Source organism: Phalacrocorax aristotelis, chromosome 1 (assembly GCF_949628215.1).
Source record: "Phalacrocorax aristotelis chromosome 1, bGulAri2.1, whole genome shotgun sequence".
Taxonomy (NCBI): Eukaryota; Metazoa; Chordata; class Aves; order Suliformes; family Phalacrocoracidae; genus Phalacrocorax; species Phalacrocorax aristotelis.
In genome coordinates this window covers 184,528,209-184,547,697 of record NC_134276.1, presented here as the reverse complement: position 1 = coordinate 184,547,697, position 19,489 = coordinate 184,528,209, and the positions used below count along the sequence as shown (strand labels likewise).

Genomic DNA, 19,489 nt, shown 5'->3' with positions numbered 1-19,489 from the left:
AATTTTAACAGACAAGCTTCACAAGCCTTGGGGTTGGACCAAATACAGGGCATTTCAGCTCACTGAATCTTTATTTTAAAATATTTTAATCACACAAAAGAACTGCATAATGCCAGCCTAAATCATAATGGTATTTGTAGATTCACTAATGCATTTTCAAAAAGACTGTTTAATGGTAAAAGAATTGAAGAGAATCTAAAAAAAACCCTGCAGCAGCAACAAGAAAGATTCAGGCAGTACCGTTACATGGCCGTCACTCTGCACAACTCTGGGAGAAACTGTCAGCTACTACCCTGACACAAAGCTGTACGCTTTAGGTATGACAAAGAGATGGGCTGCGTTTAAAAAAAAGAAGAATTGTATGAGACCATCTTTCAGGCACAATTTAGTAAGAATTACAAGATCCAGTTTGGTTTTTTTTGTACGTGTCTGTTTTAACTATTATCTTCATTTTTCTCCTTGCTCCTGCATCCTTTATTTGCCATGCATCTCTAACAGTATTCAGGTTAGGTTTCTCTTTGCTTTTGCCCTTACCTTTTTTTGTGCATGTCTGTATTTTCCTCAGTTGCTATATAAAAACTGAATGGGGAAGGAAGACTCAACTCGACAGAATGTGATCAAAATCCTCAAGGGACATCTTCACATGCAACATCCCCTAGTTTCACTAGGAGATTCAAAGACTCAGTGTCTTACTTCCTGCATGCTTCTTATCAGGAGAAAGTTTTTAAGTCAAACTTGAAGATGACTTAAAACTTTAGCGTCAACATACTACAATGCTTTAAGATTCAATCTTGATGACTGTCTTCCACTTTGTCCACAGTATAAGTAATATATTAAGCATCTAAACTTTAGTTCAGGTGTGGCAATAACATATGGAAACATACAAAAATAACTTAAGATTTTATTTGCTGTGTCCTGTTAGCTCCGTAAATTCACATTTCAAAATCATACCTTTAAAAGAGGAAGTGGAATGCTTACATAAAAAGAATCAAAGTTCTAATCAAGACAACCAATGAGAAAATTGTTAAATATAATTTTAAAAAGCAGAGATATCTGAAAAATAGTTCCTTTTCTTTTGCTGTCAAGACTCACTCAGCCTCCTGCCTCTCCCAAAAGACAGCATAAGGGATTTAGTCCATGTTCTGCCACAGGAGTTGACAATGTTATCAGTATTTGTTGATCAGTTGCTGATATTATCAACAGCAATTATTCACATGTTCTAAATAGTCTGATGTTGAAAAATTGTTTGGAGCTTATTTAAATATTTTTCATCTTTCTGATGAGAGGAAAAATGTTTTTTCTGCCAGTTTTGTGGTGGCTGGGTTCATTGTCTACATTTCAATTTCAGAAATAAACCAGCTGGTTTTGAAATAGTATCAAACTGTATCAAAACAGATTAAATTTTTTTCCTCCTGTTAACTCTAACTATATACTCCGCTTTAATTTCTGAGAATCATATTTTAACAATACTCCACATGAGCTATAAATAAAACTTACAAAAAAAAAGTTTACCAAAGTTTTCCAAAGGCCTGATATTTGTTGGAAGAATTGTCCCTGCTACTGTAGTAGAAGCAAGAAGAAAGGTCTCAGCTTGAGCTCCATAAGACATTAAAGGAATTCTGGAAAAGTAAAAGCATTAATAGTAGTTGTTTTAGCTATTTGTAGCAAGTTCTGGAAAAAACACACAAAAACCACTAGGCAACCATGACGCAACCTCACCACATTTGGAGAGAAAGGCAAAGCTGACAGACAACAGAACTTTCCTTCTCTTTGCCTATTCTAGTAAAACAGTTTGAACGAGGTACATTATGTTAAAGCAATATATATTTGGCTTTCTTCAAAGCCAAACACAGAACTGTAATGAACAGCCTACTCCAAATTAGCAGGCTATACTGCTGGAAATAAAATTCTGGAGACTGATTTAGTACTTCAGCAGAAGAATAGCCTTTTCTGCAGAAGAACGAGAAATTGTCTACACAACGAGTTAGTAAGGGCTTCTTTCTTTTTTATTTTTCTAACAAACAAAATAATTATACACTTATTCAGGCTCCCTCAGCAAACCTTGGGTGAAAAGAGTTTAGCTATAGATCTACAATGTTTAAATTATCACTGAGTTAGAACGAAACTTTCCACAAGGAAAAGTACATGCAAAAAATAAAAATTAATTATTTAAATCCTAGGTACAACTTTTAATTATAATTAAAATCTCTTTACTTGCTCTTTTGTCTTTAGCCTTTGTTTTATGCAGAAGAGAGAGAAAAGATATGTAGTGAAATTAAGATCACAGACAGAACCAATTTCTTACTGTGTTACTTTAAAATCAGTTATTTTTGTGCTTCTGCTTTATATTAATGAAAACATCCTTAGGGTATATTTTAAAACACATCCGCTCTCTATCAAAAAAAAAGTTATGTTCTCTGTTTCATTTGATACAGTCCCTCAACTCTTTCTAGATGCATTTGTTTATAAACAATTATGGAAAAATCCCATTGAACACTAGCTTCCAAATAGAAAATATATTTAAACTTGCATTTCTGTGAAAAACTGACATATTAAGATGCACAAGCCAGAGGAGTTACTATGCTTGTCATGAGTATCAAGAAAGCATTAAGATATACAGAAAAGAATCTATTCTATAGCATGAGGCAAATACACAAAGATTTAACAAGTTACATGCAAATGTTATTTAGTTTTATGATCGAACAACATTCTCTCTAAAAAGCAATCTGAATTAATCAAATTCTAAACTTGAAGCATTATACTAAGAACCTTTGCATCTTACACAATTTGTATGAATACAAGCCACATACCTTTCAACTCTAGCAAGCACAGATGAACAGGACAATTCCAGTTCTTGTCTCTTCTGTCTGATCGCTGCATTGACTTCCATGAATTCTGTACTGAAATAGAAATTTCATACAAAAAGTTACAACAAGTAACTTTGTACTATGACAATTTTGTGTTTCAATAACTGCTTCTACCAATGACTTTTAAAAAATTTAACTGTATCAGACCTTCTAATGGTCATGATGAAACTATCATGATTATTATCATAGAGTGGAAAAAGCAGTCATAACAAATGTAACAGAAGTCCTAAATAAATGAGGCAGACAGAATGGAATACAGGAGATGAAATATATCTTCTGGGGAGTTGAGGGATGGGGAAACTTTGCTTCTTTGACAAATTAATACTGTTGCATGCATGGTAAAAACTGTTGGTTTTTTTTTTTCATTTACAGACTGCTGAAAACATACAGACAAATAAGTTTGTGATTAGGCCATATTATCCAAATAATGTTCTTCTAGACTGTTCTTTTTCTTCCATCTTCTCAAAAAAAAATTTACATCCTTAAGTATTAGTCTCATTAAGCAAAATTGCTTCAGGTATGTTTAAAGTATTCCTCTTGGAGTCAAAGAACAACAAAGAATGTTTCTGATACAAAACAGGATATTTACTCTTAACTGTTTTGCTAACTGCTGTTGTAATAACAGGAATAACCCTTTCCTATCCAAGGCTTCAATTCAGCAAAGAGCTTAAATACGAGCTAAAAATAAAACTTATTAACTCCTAGTAAATCAGTGAGATTAAAAGCACAAACTTAAGTATTTTAGTGCTGAACACATGACAGAAGTTTTAAATGTTTGTGTTTATCCTTTATCTGCTCTTCATCAATGAATATAAAACCAGCCAATCTTCAAAATATTTCAAGGCAGTATATACAGCCAGAAGCAGAAGGAACTATAGCATCTACAGTACAGTAACCCATCACTTTATATTAAGCACTAGTATATACTAACCAGTCATTTCTACAGCTAAAAAAGGATTCTTCATTGCTACCGCCGGCCGGAAGTATGCTGAAGAAATTAGTTCTGAGGCACTTGTTCCAGCAGGTCTGTCTTCTGGGCTACAAAAAACCCCCCAATTTATGAATTAAAGACATCAAAAATAAAATAATTAATATTTAATACATGAAGTTGCACTGAAATTAAATCATGTCAGCAAGATTTTAGCTCACAAAAAGCAGGCACCATAGTGGCTCCATAGTTATATGCTGAGATTTACAGGTACAGCAAACAAATTTTCTCTGTTCAGTCTACATTTTCAACACCTGCTCTTTGCATTATTTGCAATAAGCTTTGTATTTTATTTAGGCTTTCCATGGCAAAATCTTTAATGCTCTATACAGAAATGATGAATAAATGACCCTGATATTTACAATTTCACAACTCCCATTTCTGCTACCTAACGAACCCCAGTAAGTACAGCGCTAGCATCTTCAGACAGACCCCTTCACAGCAGGTCATTGAATGTTTGGTTTCAAAGTAACATGAAAACCTAATGGAAGTAGCTGGGATTCTCCTTTGCCTTCAGGTAGGATTATAAAAATCGAAGACTAACCAGTGTGTCTGTTTACTGGGCCCTCACACAAAGGCACAGCACTCGGAATCCACTTAATATTTCAACAAATACCTCCTCCTATTTCAATTGCTAGCAATGCCTAGCCACCCACTGTATGCTAGCGTATTCCCTTTTGTGTTGCGTGTGGTGAACTCTTGCTGTTGCCGTGTATTGGGATGGCTGCAGGGGAAAAAAGGCCGAACAAGAATCCTCCCAGACTGACCTACGCTGACCCATTTTTGCAATTTATGCCTTTTCACCTAAAGGGTTAATGCCACATCAAATCTGACTAAAACATTCCTGTTCATTCCCCATGACTGGTATTTTAGAATGAAAACTTAGAGGGTCCTCCCATCATTTTCTTTCAGAAGATATTTATACTCTGATGAAAAATAAACTTTTTTAAGGGGACACGTATAAATTTATGTCTCAAGTATGCAGTCATTACCCACATGCTCCATTAAACTTTGGCACAGTGAGCTGGTTTTAATGGGACCATGCCCTATTTCATCAGTGTGTCAATTGTAATTTTCTCCTAAAAAGCTGTTGGTTTAAAATTTTATTTAAAAAAACACTATCATTTTGAACATTAACATTTCTCCTTCGATCTAAAAAAGCTATCCAGATGTTCCACAAATATAATTTTGAAGTGGTTGTTAGTAAATCAGTGCTTTCTTTTAAATTATTTTAAAGTATTAAGCATTTATTGAATAATTGAGCTCTGTACCTCCTCCTGAAGTTTTTTTAATGGCTCTACTTTTTTTTTATGACCTTTTATGCAACAGCTACCACTTGAGACATTAATGCCTTTTAATATTGCACAATAAATCTGTGAAATTAGATATGAAAGCGTTCACCAACCTCAAAGCCAAATTAGAGGTTGATGTACCAATAAGCCCTATCCTTCCAGTTCAAAATCTCTTCAATTCAATGAAAGGTCCCTTTAACTCTACACAGTAACAGAATCAAAATTTCTAAATACTTGACTTAGAAGCGGAAGGATGGAGCTAAAGATATCCTGAGAACTATGGTGTATAAGCACCAAATAAAAATGACAACTCGGGCCACCAGCTACTGAAAAAAACCACATGATGCAGTATATGCCTGCGTACTACATGAAGCAAGACAGCAGGCAAAACAGGGACTCAAAGACAGTTTTTCCTCCAAATTTTTAAACTTCAGGTAAGACAGAACAATGGAGAACAACGACATTTACACCTCAGAATGAAATTTATGGCCTAAAACTATTTCATGCAAATACATTTACAGGTACAACTATGAGTAAGAAAGCACTGATTACAAACTTGTGTCCCAGAGGCACAAAGTATTTTTGAAAGGAGGAAAGGTAGAAATCAAACAACAAAAGAATCTTTATAGCTTCTTATAAATTCTGCATATTAGAAGCCTGTGTTATAGGCTTTATGAACTAAACAAGAAACCTGGAAACGCATTCATTCTTGGGAGTAAACTTCCATTAAAAAAAAAAACAACTTGATGCAAACTATAATATCCATGGCTTACTCATAACAAACTACTTGGCTGATTACAAGTATGTATTTTTATGAAAATAATGAAAAAACCTTCACATCCCTCATGAAACAGTACTTGGCTAATAGCCTGTAGCTGATACCACCTTCTTTTGGTGAAGAAATATTAAAACAGGGTAGTAGAGTATCTTACAATTTAACATCCTCATCTATATGAAAATATTTACCACCACAAAGCTAAGTTTAATCTGAGAGAAGCTCATATAACCAAGCACTATATTCTAATTACTTCCTTCAAGACAAAAAAAGAGGCAAAATAACAAAGTTTGGATCATACTAAAATGAACAAATAAAAGAAGTTAACCTTAAAAATAAGCAGAAAGGTAGTTTTAAAAATTATTTAGTGAGAAAAAATGTTCACATGTTTCATGATCAGAACCAACCTTATTCACCTTCACAGACAAAGTCTTCTTGTTTCGTTTGTCATACAAAATATTACCTGTGTGGAATAAGAAACAAGACTTTGATCTTAACTTTAGCATATTAGTGTTTAATTGTTTGCCAAAATCATTAATGCAATGAGAGGTTAATGAAAAACGTATCTCAAGTGTATTTACAATGTTTACATACAAATGGAGTAAAATTAAAATGCACGCACCTTCACAACAGCGTTTTATATATCAAGCAGTTTTCACCTCTTCAGATATTTGCTTAGTTTAAGAAGTTATGAACATATTTACCAAAAAATACCTATTGAACAAGCCTCTCAAAATAGCAACCCCAAAATACAGCTAAGTGCTTCTTGTGTCTGAACTCTCACCAAACAACTTCCTGTGAATGCAAGCAAGTCGTTAGCAGTGCACCAACTGCCTGACACAGAAAATGACTTTAGGATGAAACTAAATCCATTTCGCTTGTGACTGAAATTAAAGAGGCAGTCTTTCCAGTAAAATAAGAAGAGTAGTTTCACATACTGCAATTTTTTTTCTCTTAAGTTCCACACTTGTATTCCTTGGTATTTGGTTTTCATATGCCAATGAAAGTAATAAAAAAAATTGGCTCATCAAGAAAAGAAATTCTAGAGCTCCTTAATAAAAAACAGCAATTCCAGCAAATGGAGTACAAATACCAACTTACTGTATTTTTTCTTCACAACCTTGCTTAATTTTGCTGTTAACAGCCCTCTGTCTGGACATACAGCTCTTCTGCAAGATTAACAAAAGATATTACATAAGTTATTTCTGGGCATATTTAAGCTAACGGTATATACACCCAAACAAAATCAGCTCTTATATTAAGGAATTTTTATTTCGTGCACATGAACAGATTTCTGACTGCTATTAAAACCTGAACTTGCACCATGTATATCATCTTCCATACATTAAAAGCCACAGTGCTTCACAAAGCTTACAGATGGAAAAAAACCAGAAAATCCATTTACACAACAGAAGTTAATATCCTATATTAAATCTGAATGCTTAATTTTGCTTTATATCATGGCAACATGTTGAAGATGTTATAACCTGCTTGCATAAATACTCTGAAGAATATCAAAGTCAATAGTGATTCAGAATGGTGAGGTGCAAAGGTCAATCTTATTTATTTTCTAAGAGCCAAAAAAAGTAATTTACTTCTAGTTAATCTTTTCTGTAGTGAAGTCTGCTTCAAATTCAATCTCAAGATCTCTGTATGTGTCATACATTCCATTAAACACTGATTTTAGATTATCACTATTCAGTGAAATTTGTCTGTGTAATCCTGAGCTTCTCCTTATACAATGCAGCAAATGTGACAAGATAAAGCTTCTCAAAGCAGGAACGGTATTTCCAAAGTTCCCTCTCAAACTCACTAAAATAAAATCAGTTCTTGACTACAATAATGTTTTATGGTAAAGAGGACCACCACCAATGTTTATGATAACATGCAAGAGAGGGGATGTCTGTTTAGATAACCAAAGGATATATAGTTAAAATATGATCTTGCCATAAAACCTTAATTCACAATTATAAGAAATTTATCAGAATTCCTTGAAAAATGCAACTTTCACAGAGCTCAATGCAAGAAATACACTGCTCCTTACTTCTTTCTTGCTATTGTGATAAAAGTAAAGCTAAACTACCACTGGTGTTTTAAAACAGTTGAATTTATATTTTGAATGTTCCAATTAGAAGGCTTGAAATTAAGTGGACGACCAACCTCACAAAACTTCTCATCCTTGCATGGCTGTATTTTCTCTTATTGCAAGCACAGTTTTCCTCCTCTTCCTTTCTCCTTAGCTGTCTTTTAACCTGAACCTGTATTGAAAAATAAAGTCAATCCAACCTAGAATCTCAGTACACATGGGCTTTAAATACATTCAAAGACTCTTAAGGTCTACAGAGAAAATAAGGTCAAACAGAAGGACTTGAAATCATTACCTCTTTAATCTCACAGTTTGCAGATCTGAAGTTTTTTTCATTTGTCTTTCATGAAATGGGAAAAAACCCATCCCACCCTGACAAGTATATTGGCTATGCCAGAGATGCATACTAATTCCACAAGACCAAAAATCCCTGAACATTCAGGCTGCAGAGGCAAGTATCTCAAAGCTATGCACTACCTTCCACTGAGAATTTAGAAGCTAAGTTTTTTAAACTAAGTCAGTTCATCTGAATACACAAGGCTCAGCTTGGGACAATGCCGAACTACTACTCAATTTCAAATGCTTCCTCATAATTACAAAACACCCAATTTTCCTCTACAGTAAAATAACTTAGGTTTTTCATATAACATTGTTTTTTTCCCCACACCTTCAAAATTCTAAGAAAGCAATACAATTTTTATTACATACTATGAAGTTACTTCAAAGGCTACATTGCAATTGTTTGCATTAGTCTGTATTTCTTCATTCTAGAATCTTGGCTTTATATGCAACTCCTTATGCCGTTAACATTCTAATTATGAATATCACAAAGGAAAAGCTGCCAATGGCCTCATAGCGCCCCTGCTAATACTGACCACCATGTCAGCATTTCTTGGTACACATTCCATCTATCCCTACTGCTCCAGTGGCTTTTTTCAGAGCAGGACCCTTGTTCTCTGCCCACCTGTTTACACTGTAGCTCTACAAACAAAGAACCTTTCAAACTGTATTTTGATACAGCCTTTAGACTCTTCCAAATGAAAACTCCAGTTTATCTTGTTTCAGCTGCTTCCTTGATTCCTTAGAAATAAAGAAAATAAAATATGCTAGCAAGGTTTTCTATGAGAAGGAAGTATCGGTGGCTGTCAGTCTGGTTCCTTTGCAGTTGACTACCTGGGCCTCCAGAAGCACAAGAAATGGATAGTGGGAGCCTGTTTTCGATAGACAGCAAAATGCAAACCCAACAGCTTAGGACTAAATTATAACCATAATTTCACCACAGAATTTCAAAAGTGCACACAGAATTATCAGCACCCTTCTATATAAATTATCAAGATCACCTATCAGATTTAGGTTTTATTTTCCTACTCGATAAACTACTCTCCAGAGCAGTATTATTCAAAAGAGCTGAAAACATTAAAAAAAAATCAGAAATTTAGGTTGAACAAGGCTTAGCATTCATTGTTTCCTCTTGCCTTCATGTGTTATTGTCTGAGAATTGGAGGTTGTGAATGTACAAGATTCACCTCAGCTAAAAAGCACAATAAGGCAAGACAGCATGCTAATTGATATAGCACTTGTTTACAAAACCTAGTTAAAAAACACTGTGAGACCAATTACTATACTTCTATTCTTGGATATATCAGGAATGCTTAAAGATACTATTAAAGCAGCAATAGCAGCTTTGTGATTATTATTACTGTAAACACTTGCTTTGAAAAAATAATTAAGAGTAATTCCTAGCCTCAAATATGTAACAGTAACATTAAAGCAACAATTATTTCATTAGGAAAGCTTATTTAAACACAGACATATGAATAAAATGCTGCAGCATAACTTGGGTGTTCCTACATCTTAAGTTATTTAAGAAAATAAGTCTGGAACTTACCTTTACCTGCTTTTCTAATGCATCAAGCCTGCATACTGCTTGAAATGGTCTGCGATCAATAGGACATGAAGCCTGTGTCTGAAAAATTATTTTCATTATTACAAAATTTGTACTAAGTTAAGAGAATTCTCAATTTTCTATACTTTTATTAACTGTTATAGTAGCTTACAGAAATACACAAAATTACAACTTGTTCACAGTAAGAATATATTTGTACACATTTTCCATAGAGCAAGTATTTTGTTTCATGTAAGTAGATTGCTCCTTAGGGGAAAATCTAAAGAAAACAAGGATGTAACTCAGAAGCTGTGTTCAAAACAGGAAAGGCATTTTACATCAAGTTAGCTACATTTTTTTAGTCCGTGTTAGGTAACTCTGATTTTATACCAGTACAAAAATGTCCCTTTTGTTTCTTATTGTTCTAACATTTTACTTCTTAATGTTCTTTTCAAGAGAAAGTGTGTTGGGCCATGTGCCCCCAAAACATAAAACTGAGAAGACCAACATCAAACAGGGTAACACCTCTCCCCATCTTGCATATCTGTTTGACATCTCTCTTTTCTGCCGTCAGCAGAGACACTAGATTCCCACATTTAAGACAAAAGTTTTACAAATCACTCTGCAAGAGAATCGAACAGAAGCAGCTTATTTTACCCTACAGTTTGATGGAAGTATACATTTGTTTTTTCCCCAATCACCTAAATGCCCTCTTATTCAAGCTGCACTACATCAGGTAACATGCACACATGGAAGAGAGAACAATAAAATGTTATTAACCATGGCACAGGCAAGCTTCAACCGAAGTTCCACCCAACTGGATCATGTGGTAAATCAGCTTTCAGAGAAATCCACATTAGATATTAATTTCTGCTGCTAGAGAACTGTTTATTCATTTTAATTCTGTATGTGTTTGTGGGGGGTTTGGTGGGTTTTCTTTGTTTGTTTGTTGTGGTTTTTTTTTTTGTCCTCCCTTCCCCTGCCCACCCCCATCCCACTGGCCTTCACGGGCTCAATTCAGAACTCTTCTAAAGCAAAGAAAAAACCCACACCTAGTCTCCAGCCCCAATTCATCCACTGAACAAGAACCAGTATGTGAACTGTATGCCCTTAAGAGGCATGCAATTTCTGCCCTTCAGAGAACTATCAGGGTATTACACTTTATTTATGCAAGCAAGATGCAGTATTAGAATTGTATAAGCAGCTATGAACAACTTGCATATGAACTCTGCCCTGAAATTCAGTGGTGAACTTCATTCTTGCCTTTTCATTGGGGCTTTTCATTTTCCAGTTCATTCTGTTCTTTTCTCAATTTCAAAGAGTGCTCAGCTTCTTTTTCACCTACGCAGCCCCCAAACCTCACGCGCTCAGGCAGCTTCTGATTTCAATTGAAGTAGACAGAACAAAGTTAGACTGATTTAAAAAAACCCACCAAACAAAACCAAAAACCCCAAGGGTAGTTCATGAACAAGTTGTTCAACAACGTAAGTTAAAGCCATTACCTTTCCTTTTGATGCTCTGGTATTTTATCCTAACTAAAAACTTAGCCCTGTTGGGGGATACCATTGTTCCCTGCAGCATCATGGCCTTGGTTAGGAAAAGCAATTGGGTAATCAAGCCAGTTCCCTAAGGACTCAGATGACGAAGACAGTTTTTGTCCTGTAGTCAACATAAAGCTAACCCACAGTAACATAGCAGTGTATTGTTCAAGTGGGATATTTGATAGTATGCAATGCACTGTAACTGTTGAAACAGCTGCAGACTTCGAGGTAAATACTTTGATTCTTAGATATACCAGACTGTCAAAGATAGGTAGGAGGAAGTTAATTTTCTTAGCCATTTTCAGTCTCATTTCAGGATTTACCTTCGCTGAAAATTAAGTTTCTCCAAGAACACAATCTGTTTCTACGTTAGATTTACAATATTAAATTACGTTCCCAAGTTTAAGTCACAGTAAGTTATGTTTATTAATTGCAATGAAGTATCATAGAATACTATGTGTTACCAGCAGCAATCCAAATGAGAAACGTATTTGCTCCACCAGAAAAACGGTCAGTTATGTTCACTTCTTCTGGACAAATGTTTAACCATTATATACAGTATACACAGTAGTAGAAAAAGAAAACATTCTGGAAGAATCAAAAGCTACCGTTAGGTTCAGATATGTTCAGAAACAGCAGATGCTCTTTCCACTGCTACTCAGTTGCTTTTCATAGCCCTAGCATTATCTGATAGTTCGCAACAAATCTCATTCTAGTAAAGACAGGACAGTTCCATGTGCACCCCCACGCCCCACAGGGCAGTACAATTGTTGGGTAGCCCTGAGGAAAGGCTGGAGGTTATTTCATCTATATAACACTTCCATCTAAATATGCACGAGCTCTCATCTGTCTGTGAACACATAAGAACAAGGCTTTGAAGTAGGAATGGAAGAAAAAAGAAAATTTGCCCTGTCCCTTTTCCCAACAGCAAGACTAAATTTGTGCTGTAGAAAGGAGCGAGAGTAAAAGAAGCTGGCTACAGTTTCGCAAGAAGCAGCCACGAGGAGTGGTGGCCTTTTACTCATCTTTCCTCTTTTTTGAGAAGGTGGTTTAGTAACCAAATAATGTGTTGAGTCTTCTTTCATTCAAGGCAAGTTTGCAACTCTTCCATTCTGAGGCTTCTGTTCAGGTAGCATGATAAGGAATAGTGAATGTGCACTGTCCTTTTGGGGGAAAAATACTTAAAACAAGAAAAAAAGCCATTGAGATGGAATGAGTCCAAGCAGCAGCTATCACTTTTATTGTGCACAAAGGAGGAGGGGTGTGGGATGGATCACAACCTTATAACCACAAATTCATACAATAGCTTCCTTTAACATAGCTGTTTAGAAATGAGAACATGTAGTATTTAATGTAATCATCAAAATAATTAGAAACTCACAGCTGGTATTTGTGAGTTGCTTTACTTTTCTTCAAAAAAGACAGAATAGTAACTCAGCACACTTCAAAACGTCTTTGTTTTACTCTCCGCACAAAACTACTCATAGATTTCATGTCAAAACTGGTAACTCTGAAATGATTCATTCTTTCACATATCCTGTGATATCACGAGAATTCTCTTCATAAAATTAGCGTTCATGAAGTCTGCAACCCCTGAAAAACTATCTGTGAGCATGCGTGTGCTTGTTCCTAAGTTTTCTAAAACCTAATTTCATTATATTTTATTTGGTTTTTTCTGACAGCCCTCTAGAAAAATCTTGCTTTAGCTCCACAGGCATAAGTTCATGTTCAATATTCCTGTAGCTGCCACAGCACCACACAACTGTGACCTTTAAACTCAAGGAGAAAATGCCCCTTATTTTAACTGTGCCACTTCAAACAGCATTTAACAGAGTGAGCTAGACAAATGGTTGAAGCAGTTACTATATTCCAGCTGGGAATTTTCAGGAAGCTATACCAATAGGTGCAAGCTAAACCCAAAACATATTTGTCTGATAAAATAACTTTGGCAGATATCCCCATCTCATCAACTTCCATGTTATGAAGTCTCAAAACAAGTAGTAACAAGATGTATGGAATTAAAGTTGCTGCAGTAAATCCCTTCCCCTATAATTTTTACTTTTTTCCTTCAAGTGGCCCATAATAAAGTCTGTTCTTCAACTACTGTATTGAAAAGCTGATCCAAAAAGAAACATGATCCTGCACTCCTTAGTGCTTCTTTATTAGGGAACCTGTTAGGCAACACAAATAATACCAGATTCTCATAACTGAATTCAGGCCTATGGGTGAGGTTTAGATTGTAAAAGTAATGTCTGTATATTTCACTGCACCTGGTAGTAATAGTACACTGAAAATCCCACAGTTCTGCCTCTAACTTCAGTGAAAAGGGAGACTAACAACACACGTAGTGATAAACACCTCTCCACATTTTGATGAAAGGAGGAAGACATCAGAAAATGCACTCGTTTCTAGAAGCATGTAAATACTCAGGATTACTTTTATTTCAGTCTACTTTTAAAAAAGCAAGTACATTTAAAGTTTTTGAATGCTCTAGGAAAGTACTATTTGTGACAGGACATGATAGTTTGGGTTTTTTTGGAGGTACCATTCATGGATAGTATAGATACACAGTGTGTAAGAACAGAGATTCTAATCTCAACAGCTAACAGTCACAATTCTAGAGAGCTGTCTTCTCTCTGCCTACATCATGTATTTGGCTAGTCCTTAACTTCCAATCCAAAATTGCCATAAAGTGTTGACGAGTTCTGTTGGAATGGTGGCTGCCTTTAGGAAGGGATGAAATAATTCATTATTTGTGAGGATCTGTGAACTCTGTGATAAGAATGCTGCCATATGTGTCACTGTACTTCCTTTGACATTATATTATTGCAAGAATTGAAGTCAAACTCAAAAACACACAGACTTTTGCACTGCACTTTAACAACATTAACATTCATAAGCTGCTGCATGCAACTACTTGATAAATCACAGAATCACAAAACGGTTAAGGTTGGAAGGGACCTCTGGAGGTCATCTTGTCCAACTGCCCTGCTTAAGCAGGGAAATATGCCAAGAAAAACTGTATACTACAAAGAGAAATGTAATTTGATAAAAGGTATCTGAAGTCTAGATTTTCTGGAAGAATTTGATTAATACAGCTTTCCATGCAGCAGTTCTCAGATGCATTGTCTGAAGTATACATTCATTACCTTGGACCCACTTTAACAAGAAGTTTATTTTATTGATGTTTTGGTTTTTAGGTTTAATGTTTCTTTGAACACACCATTTATTTTGTTCGTGAATGTAATCTTAACCCTGCCCACAGTGCTCTGTATTGCAGATCACTGTGGAGCTCGTTGCCACATAAGCTGATTCCTTCCTATATCCTTTAGGACAAAAGAAATCCAGATCAGAAAGAATCACATTAAGAACTCCAGTTACCATACAGGTAACTCTCTCTACCCTCAGAAGAGTATACATGTTCAGTATACTCTACATAATCAATGACCCAAACCTTATACTAGCACAAAGGAAACAATACTCTAAGAACAGAACATCTGCTAGAAACGTAATGCAAGACAGCTCTTTGTGCCAACTGCTTAGTTACTAAGCCAACCACTGATACAGCACAGGGTCTACCTGAATATGCCCCAATGCTCTGGAGAATTTACAGCTGAATGTACTCCACTTTCAAATCCTCCAGATGAGGCAAAATGAATGAGGGACACCAGGTGCAGAGACTGAGACATATAAGTTTACTAGGGGAAGGTCACTGAAATCAATGTCTCTTACACAATCATTGTGACAATGCAGATAACACACTGAATCTTTTCTTTAGCACTCTTCTCTCGTGATGGTTCATAATACAAATTAATAGAAGGGCAAGGACAGAAATCTCCAGTATATTTATTAGCACTATGAAGGGCAGAAGTTAAAAAGCCTACAGTAAAGCAGAGTAAATATTTCTCTCCTCTAATGTAAACTTGTTTTCTTCCAATAGAATACAAAAAAGTAGAGTTTTCCTCTCATGCATGCAGGCAAGATACTATTGCTGCTAAAGCAGTTGTCTTAGCTGAGGTGGCTCTGGCTACTTCACGTATCTGCTTGCTGTAGGTACCTAGTTAACCTCTCTTCACATTAGAACTGATTTTTGTAATTGATTATTATAAACTGATCATTAGAACTGACTATTATGAACTAGAACATACACGCTTGCCAAGAGAAATACAAAATATAAGCGTACCAGAAAAACAATGTTAAAAAATTTAGTTTTGACCCAACTAGTTTTAATCTACTAGTGGTATTGCAGACAAGAGAAATGTGTAACGTAATTACTTCCCTTGGTGTAACACATCAGTACCGACGGTGTTTGAAGACTCTAGATGGGCTTTTTTGTTTGTGGTTTGTTGCTGGTCCCCTCCCCCTCCTTTTTTTTCCTACACACAGAACAATAAACAAAGAGGGAGCTTTGGCATGTGTGTAGAATAATGTTACCATGTACATGATGTTCTTCATACTGAAAGCAATCCCTCACACTACCCTTTAGCACTCCCATTGAAGGGTGTGTCCGATAACCTCAGCTCCAGATTTGTGCCTTTTACTTTTTATGATCTTCCAACATAGCTTCACTGAAATACAAAGTCTCAAGCTTGAAAGTCTCCATTGGTCAGTTACACAATGTTGGTTTGCAGAAGCAGCTGACAGCTAGCGCAGGATGAATGACATCTCCGCTAATCTTTGCATGCCTACTGAAAACAGTCCCCAACAGTCTGCCTGCCCAGTGCAGCCCAGCAACTCTTGGAAGAGCACTGGTTAGCATGGCCAAAGGCACACAAGAAGACAATCTAATAATATGGGAGAGTTTAATAGTGTAGGCAACTCAATTTAGTGCACAGCAATGCTTTCAGATGCCACAATTAACTACATTAAACATAGCCAAAGAGAGTAGAACAATTTAAGGGGCATTTAAAAACAAGTTAATCCAAAGACTAGTTTCTTAGTGGAAATTCTGGTCTATCCCTCATTTGTCTTCTAGGAGCTGGGACACTTTTCCTCAAAGGGAAAGAAAATACAGCACTGACTCAGCTGTAATGCTACTTAATTCTGAAACTAAATGCTCAGAATTAGGTAGCAGGATCTAATATATTAGATGTTTTGTGGCAAATTTCCTATCCCTTTCTAGCCCTTGATGGAATGAACCAGAAGATACTATCTTAAAGCAATTTTTATATATTGCTTTTAAGTTCATGTATATCTATCTACAGTCTCTCTCTCCCTGCCCTTAGAGAGACCTTCACAGTGTTGTCTGCTGCTTGCAGACAGAAAACCTGCTGGTTCAGGACACTTAACTGCAGTTGCAATGTTGAAAATCTCCCATGGATAGAACAGGGAGCAAATGGTAAACAAACTCTTACTGTCTGCCTAAACTACCCTGATTTTAATTAGACTACACAGTTATATATATAAGACATAACCTCTCAGAAAAACAATTATTTTGTACAATTTGAAAAGAGCCATTTAAAGAAGTAGTTACTCCTGTTATATTTTGCAGTCTAGGTGCAACACAGAGATAGAGGAAATACCCAACTTGAACAGACTGCTGGCAAAGCCTTCAAGTGTCTGTCACTGCAGACAGACAAAGAGCACTTCAAGTAATGTAAACATTAGGCTTTTTTTTTTTTCTAGATTTCAGTTAAGTTGAACTTAATCTTCGAACTTAAAGAACTCTTAACTTTCAGTTAAGAAATATTTAGTAAATTTCACTCAATAATCATCTTCTCAATTTTGATATTCTCCAGCACTTAAACAGGAAAACAGTGTTTTTAAAACCAATTTATTTATACCAAATAAAAATCGGGTATAAATATTATGTGTAATGTATATATGTATAAAACTTAATATTTAAACAGAATCTGGTAGCATGTTTTTAAAAGAGCAGATGATTTTTATATCGTCAATATTCAGAGTGACTTAAATTTGACTACTTGTCAATTATTTAGTTTTCATTAGTTATGATCAACCAAGAACTAGCAGAGAAAGCTAAACCTTATGTAACACTTCTCAAAAAAAAAGGCAAAAAAATTTCCTTACTAAGTATTAATAGCAGACACAAACCCCACATGGCATCAGCATGCTTCAAATGGCCACGTGCTTATGATGTTTCTATCATTCCAAGCTATAAAACCTCATCTGCTTCTCACAGCTGAAGCCTCTGAACATCTGTCATCCAGTTTTCAAGACTCTTTTTCCCCTTTACTTTTAATTAAAACTACTAGATTAGGCAATGCAGTTTCATTAACTCAACAGGTCCAACAGTCAAGTATCCTCAAAGAAAGACAGGCTGCTTGGTTTTATCCATCAGATGTCACTAACGGAACGAAGCAATAGAAACCTTACGTAGCTTTAAAAACAACCCCCCACCATTTTTATGGGATCACATCTACTTCACCTCTAAGCTCTTAAGAGCATAAGTTGCTTTTATTCTATCTGGATAGTACTTTGTGCAAAAAAAAAATTAAATATTTGACATGACAAGAAAAATGTTGTATTGTTCATTTGCCTCCTTAAAACAAGAAAACTTCCCTTCCTCATTGGACTTAAAAGCATCTGTTAGACAACGGGAACAAATTCAAATCCAGCAGCAAGCCCTCCATCTACTGTACTGCTTCCCTGTGCATGTCACTATTTATTGCCTTTCAGCTGCCATTATAACAACCAGCCAGGGAAGTCAGGATAAAATTGTGGATGAGAATTTCCTGTTCCCTTATAAATAAAAACACTGCAATTAATCATTTGCGGAACAGAAAATCTGGCAACATGAGACTTAGTTTATTATCTGGTTTGTGAACCTAAACAAAGTTACATCTAATAACCTTTTTTTAATAGTCTGAAGTTCATACAAAATCTTCAGAAGTGATTTGTGTTAGTTTGCCTTCAGTAGTAACACAAAAATTAAGGTAAAAAATATAGTGATTTAAAAATAATGCATAAGTATATTTTATATATACATGCATAAGTGATACCAACCTTCTATAGGATGTACTGAAACAAAAATCGTTTACTTCAACAGAAAGCTATTGCAAAGAAACCAAGTAGTGATCTCTACTACAATGGGTACCCTATTCAAGTGCACAGAAGCAGGACAAAAAGCAGCATCTCATTTGAGCATCCCCCGTAATACAGTACAAAGCAATTCTAATTTGGTGTTTGATATTGACAACTGAAAAAGTTACAGGAAAGGTAAAGACACTGAAGATTTAATGCAATGATTACGGAGCATATGTGAGGAAAAAGGGACTAAATAGAACAAAATAAAGAAAAATCTCTTGTTGAACAAATTCTTGGTTAAGGTTCCAGAACTATCTACAAATGTATTGATATAGATTGAATGATAGCCATAATTAAAATAAAAAATTTAAATTCAGAATAGCACTAAACCCATTAGCTGAATTATCTTTAGAGTTAGAAAACTAGGTCTTATCAGACTTATTTTGTAGACTAACATGAAAACATATTGTCCTACTATCAACTGGGCTGGGACCAAACAGCATAAGGGATAACAAAGTAAGATTAAGCTAATGACACTGCAATATTATGACATGTACATAATACTGTCTGATCTTCCAAACAGCCAACACCATTTTTCACTGATCCCTAACCTCTAGTAACCATTAGTAAGTCTGTCTTCTTTCACTGGACACCCTAAGTACTTTATTTATAAACTGGTCATTGAAACACTTCTGTGCAAAGTCAGAATGCATAACTTATTTTCATTTAAAAAAAATCTGTAGGTATTAGATGCAATAGATTTTACTGAAAAATAAACACACACCTTGGTTCTCAATCTTACCTCAGCCCATTTAAGAATACAGGTCATGCAGAAGGTATGACTGCAGTTCTCAGGAAAACCAATCTCTTGTTCTAGAAGGCAGTTCAGACAGATGGGGCATGTGTCACCGTCATACGATAAAGTAGAACAGGAACAGTTTTCTTCATTTTCTTCACCTGGCATTATTAACATTGACACTTAGAACTTTTGATGGTTTTTGAAACAAAGTCCTTGTAGATTTGACTAATAGGGCAATAAGATACAATTTTCTGCAGTTAAAAGCAAAT

General features: G+C 35.4%; 1 protein-coding gene across 3 annotated transcripts in view; it reads right to left on the bottom strand.

Annotated features, from left to right (window-relative positions):
- The window catches only part of SCAF11 (SR-related CTD associated factor 11), a 48,269-nt gene that overhangs the window by 11,348 nt on the left and 17,432 nt on the right, over window positions 1-19,489 (bottom strand). For 2 of the 3 annotated variants that reach the window (XM_075080959.1, XM_075080957.1), the window contains exons 3-10: window positions 19,224-19,378; window positions 9,897-9,974; window positions 8,083-8,180; window positions 7,024-7,091; window positions 6,330-6,385; window positions 3,799-3,905; window positions 2,811-2,900; window positions 1,513-1,619 (exon numbers count right to left, since the gene is read on the bottom strand). In XM_075080959.1, the coding sequence (XP_074937060.1) occupies window positions 1,513-1,619; window positions 2,811-2,900; window positions 3,799-3,905; window positions 6,330-6,385; window positions 7,024-7,091; window positions 8,083-8,180; window positions 9,897-9,974; window positions 19,224-19,378 (759 nt within the window). Of the gene's footprint in view, window positions 1-1,512; window positions 1,620-2,810; window positions 2,901-3,798; window positions 3,906-6,329; window positions 6,386-7,023; window positions 7,092-8,082; window positions 8,181-8,972; window positions 9,064-9,896; window positions 9,975-19,223; window positions 19,379-19,489 lie in introns of those variants that run through there. The other variant, XM_075080958.1, reaches the window with a different exon arrangement.